The following is a 5163-nucleotide window of genomic DNA, read 5'->3' as shown; positions in this document are numbered from 1 at the left end:
ATGGAATTCCCAGGGCAGCTGTGGCTGCCCCTGGATCCCTGGCAGTGCCCAAGGCCAGGTTGGACACTGGGGCTGGAGCACTGGGCACAGTGAGGTGTCCCTGCCATGGCAGGGGTGGCACAAAATGATCTCTCATTCCCCTCCCAACACAAACCACTCCATGATTCCACACCTGCCCTTGACAGGAACCCCCAAGACCACGCAATGGGAACAACTGTTTAGGATTGCACACCAAGCAGCAACGAGGGAATGAATGCTCACAGTACCTGGGACAGGATGGCTTCCCCTCCATGGCTCCCATGGGTCAGGTGCACCATCACTGAATCCTCAGCAGCATTGCTCAGTCGGCTCAACACCTTCACTGTGCCGCCATCTCCCTTCATCCCCTCCTCAAAAACACAGCCACTGAGCAGCAGGCTGAGCTTCACCTCCGTGCTGTCCTTTTTGGACACCACCAGCTCGTGCACCACCCTCCTCAGTTTGTTCTTGTGCTTTATCTGCACGCCCCCGAAGGTGAAGGACGAAGAAAGGCCAAGAATCTTGCCCCCTTTGGAGAGGAATCTCATGAACTGCCTGTGGATGCCCTCGGGGATGGGCTCCTCTGTGGCAATGAGCAGCAGCAGGGAGTTTTCAACCCAGGGCTCTCTGAGCACTTGCTCCTGGCGCAGCGGGTACAGGGTGTAGCTCTCAGCGCCGAGGCACTCCCTCAGCACCGCCTTCACCTGCTCCAACCTCCCTTCGGCAGCCTCGGAGCCCAGGTAAATCAGGACATTCGGGGGTTTCCCAGCCAGGTTCATCCTTTTGATTCCTTTTTGCAGACTTTGGAGCTCCTTCTCCCGCCCTGTGCCGCCGCAGTCCTGGGGCAGCTCCGCAATGTTTTCTGCAGAGGCGAATTTCACCGACTCGATGGTGCTGCTCTCCAGCTGCAGGCACTCGTGGCAGCTGGAGAGGTGCAAGTGGTGGTGTTCCCCACCTCCTGTTTCCTCCTTTTCCCTTTCCTCTTCCAGCTTGGATTTGCCCTCCTCAGCTTGTGCTAATCCTGATTTCCCAGCAGGAGTTACTGCATCCATGCCCGTGCTTTTCTCTTCCTCTTTTCTCTCCTTTGCCAACTCCTTCAGAGCTGATTCCTCTAAATGGACAGCTGGAAAAGGTAAAGATACCAAAAAAAGGGTTAAAAAAATGAGATTAAAAGGGTTAGGATAAATATCATTAACAGCAGAATTCAATTTCAGCACAAATTCCCTGTAACAGCAAGAATTTCACTTATTTGACACAACAAATCCTATTTCCCCCCAGGACAACAGAGATTTGCATTCATACCATAAATCTAAAGACAAAATGAAGAAAAGAAAATACCTCTGGAAAAAATAAGGAGGGCAGGGTTTAAAAGTGCTGCTGTTTTGAAATAAGCTGTTTTGAAATAAGCTAATAAAGTGATGGTGTTGGGTAAGACAGATATTGAACCACGTCCCTTGCACTGCTGAAGGCTGCAGATAAAGGCTTGGCATGAGAAAAGGGAGTAAAAAGAGATTTGAACAGATTTCAGCCTGCAGAAAGGCAGAGAGATCCAGAACAGCAAGATTCGGGAGCTCAGAATCCAAGGGAAAACAAGAAAAGATGAAGAACTGTTAAAAATTCCCCTTTTCCCCTGAAAATGACAGGAATGCGAAGAGAAGTCAGAGCAAATACAAGTGAGAAGAGAAGAGCAAAGGTGATTATTGCCAGCAAGAAATGTGCAGAGCAAAGGGGAGAGAAAAACTACTCATCACAAGGGAGGGCTTCAAGGCAAAATCTGAAACATTTCACTGAATCCTCCCCCACTCACACACAACCAAACCAATTTATTGTGCTTTTAAATCCAGGGAGAAACCTGATGAACAAAATTTTGTTGATCCAACCTCAATCCCTTTCCTTATTATGAAACTACATCCCCCTTGGAGCAGATTTGAAGCAAGATTTGAGCAAGATTTCTTCTTTTTTTTGATATGCCAAGGGAATTTCAGAGCTCCCAACCTCTGTTATTCCATCCAGAGGCTCCCCCAGCCTGCTCTGGAGCAGCTTCCACACAGCACTGGAAGCAAAAGGAGGCAGAAAACCTCTTAAAAAGGGACTGACTGGGACACTCTCAGCTTCCACCCTTCCTTGGGGGAATGTTTATGCAGAACAGCACCAAGAGAGACAGAATTTCCCATCAGATTCTTTTGGGAGAATATTCCTGTCCTCTTGCACTTCAGCTGAGTGTTGTTGATTTTGTCATTCCTTCATTTCTGCCTGTGCACCATGATCTACATCAAATAAAACAGCAAAGCAAAAACAAACCTCATGAAAAAGCCTAAAAAATCCCACCCCAAATTGTTCCCAATCCATGTTCAGCTTTGAATATGCTTTAATTTCAAATATGAAAAAAAAAAAAGAAAGAACATTTGCCTAAAAACTTTCAGCTTCGGATTTTTTTTTAATAGATTTGTTAATCTAAGAGACAAGATTTAAAGAAAGTATTTTCTAACTTCTGGTTTGGAGCACTCTGGGATAGTGGAAGGATCCCAGCCCACAGCAGGGGCTGGGAATGGATAATTTTTAAGGTTTCTTCCAACCCAAGCCATTCCAAATCCTCCAAAATTAAAGCAGAGCTACAGAGGGATCAACCTGGAATCCCAACAGGAAGAAAACACTGCCAAAAAAAAAAAAAAAGGCAATTTTTTTAGATAGATACAAAAAAACTATGCACAAAGCCGTAAAACAAGCATAAATCAAGAATGTTGTGGCATGAGAAATGATCAGGAGGGTACTTACAAACAATCCTGTGTGGCACCATCCCGTTCTCCATGTGCAGCCTGTCTTCCAGGAAGGCTATTCCCAGGCTACTGAAATTATCTACACTGGCTTCAGCAATTAACTGCAAAGGTTCACCAGGTTTATAGGCCAAGGGTGAACAAAAGTCTGACCACTTGACAATCTAGAACAGAGCACACGGACGGCTTTCAGTCGGGGAAATGATGGAGGAATGCTCAAGCAGCAGCAATATTGTGAGTTTGGAAGAGGAAGGGCAGGAGAATTGAAGAATTTACTGAGGGGGGGGGTTTTGGTTTAGGCAGCAAAGATTGAGCCCTGATGGAAGAGAAAAATATCCACACCAAGGAATCCTTCCCAAAGATCAAGGCTCTAAAAGTTCCAAGCAGAAAAAAAAAAAAAAAAAAAAAGGCAGCAGAGCTGTAAGAAAAATTATATTTGGATTTGTTTCCTTCATCACCAACTCCATGAAGAATGCTGATAAAAAGAACAAAATTAAACTACAAGGGTTTAACTACAAGGTGCATCCACAGGCTGGTGCAGGCAGCTGGAATGAATTTCTTCCTGTGCCATTCCCAGGGAATTCTTCATCCCCAAGTCAGTTCTGAGTGCATCTGGAATCAAGGCTGCAGGTAGATTGGGTAAAAAATTAAAGTTAAGCTCTGCAGAAGGGACATTTACGTGCAGCAGTGGTGAAAGTGGGCAGATATATTTTAAAAATTCATTGTATCATAAATTAACTAGTTAATTAATGACCACACTCAGCATCCTGCTTTCAACACGTGTGAGGATGGTGCATTTTTTACAAGAAATTCAAAAACTCTTCAGCCATTTGAGAGGTCATGGTGAGGGACAAAGAGCTCAGGGTGGGCAACCAAATGTGGGGAAATCTCACAGGCCTCAAATCTTAAACTCCTCAAATCTTAAACTCCTAATTTTAATTGAAAATATTCATACAATTATATCTATTTCTAAAATTATTTATAAAAATTATTTATAAAATTAATAAAATTTATAAAAATAATTTATAAAAATTATTTATAAAATTATAAAAATTCAAAATTAAAATTAGAAGCTTTAACTAAACCACGAGGGTTCAAGACGTTTATCTACATCAAAAATTCCTTTTGCCAGGAAAGAAACATTGCACAAGTAGGAGACACAACTGGATACACAAACCCCTTCTTCTCCCGTGAAAGAATTTTTAGAGACCTGCCTTCATGACCTAAAAAAACCAAAAAATCAGCCTTTGCCATGTTCCAAAACACGGGGAGACAAAGTGCAACTCCCTCAGAGCAGCTGCAGCACTCGGACACTTCCATGAGGTTCAGCTTTTCACCCCCACACACCAGATGTAAAACACTGACTGAAGGAAGGAAAAAACTTATTTTGGGTGCACAAGCTGAGGGTGAGCTGTCAGTTATTCTACTTGTTCATAGTTAGACCAGCAGCTAAATTTACCTTTCTATTTACTGCAATTCAATAAATGGTTTACACACCATCCAAGAGAATCCAGCCCCAGCTTCTGACGTTGTGGTGTTTCCCAAGGGAACAAGAGGACAGAACAAAGAACCTCAATGGTTCTGTCTCCTGGCTAAGTCATTCTCAGAGACAATTTCTGGTTAGCAATCAGCAAACCCAAATGAGACCATTCAGCCACAGAATCCCAGAATGGTTTGGGTTGGAGGAACCTTAAAAATCATCCCATTCCTACCCAGCCATGGCAGGGACACCTCCCACTGTCCCAGGCTGCTCCAGCCTGGCCTTGGGCACTGCCAGGGATCCAGGGGCAGCCCCAGCTGCTCTGGGAATTCTATTCCAGGGCCTGCCCACCCTCACAGGGAGAAAAATGTTCGTAATATCTGATCTAAACCTGTAATTTTTCAGTGTGGAGCCATTCCCTGGGTGCTGTCCCTGCATCCCCTGGAAATTGTCTCTCTCCAGCTTTCCTGGGGCTCCTGCAGGCCCTGCAAGGCCACCCTGAGCTCAGGCCAAAGCTTCTCCTGTGCAGGTGAACAATGCCAGCTGTGCCAGCCTTTCCTGCCAGCAGAGCTGCTCCATCCCTCTGCTCATCCTGGAGCCTCCTCTGGGCTCTCTGCAGCAGCTCCAGCTCCTCCCTGGGCTGGGCCCAGCTCTGCAGGCGGGCTCCCAATCCATATTTATATTTCTGGCCTTTGGATATCTAACAAGAAACCTGGCTGGGTATCTTCTGATCTATGATTTCTGCTAATCCTAAATGAAAAAATTCCATTTCCAAGAGGAAAAGGGGAGCAGAGTGTGGGGTTTTATCACCTTGAACTTGGGGGTGTGTCGAAGATTGCAATGCAAGATGTTTTCCATTCCCATCTGTATGGCAGATTCTCTTGCCAAGTG

At 45.1% G+C, this 5163-nt stretch overlaps 1 protein-coding gene across 1 annotated transcript in view; it reads right to left on the bottom strand.

Annotated features, from left to right (window-relative positions):
* The window catches only part of HLCS (holocarboxylase synthetase), a 129852-nt gene that overhangs the window by 118745 nt on the left and 5944 nt on the right, over positions 1-5163 (bottom strand). Inside the window, exons 3-4 of the mRNA XM_031064058.1 lie at positions 2794-2956; positions 267-1141 (exon numbers count right to left, since the gene is read on the bottom strand). Coding sequence (XP_030919918.1) covers positions 267-1141; positions 2794-2956 — 1038 coding nt within the window. The remainder of the gene's footprint in view (positions 1-266; positions 1142-2793; positions 2957-5163) is intronic.

Source organism: Geospiza fortis, unplaced genomic scaffold (genome assembly GCF_000277835.1).
Source record: "Geospiza fortis unplaced genomic scaffold, GeoFor_1.0 scaffold409, whole genome shotgun sequence".
Taxonomy (NCBI): domain Eukaryota; kingdom Metazoa; phylum Chordata; class Aves; order Passeriformes; family Thraupidae; genus Geospiza; species Geospiza fortis.
Note: the sequence above shows the minus strand (reverse complement) of the source record. Positions and strands in the feature narration are given on the sequence as shown.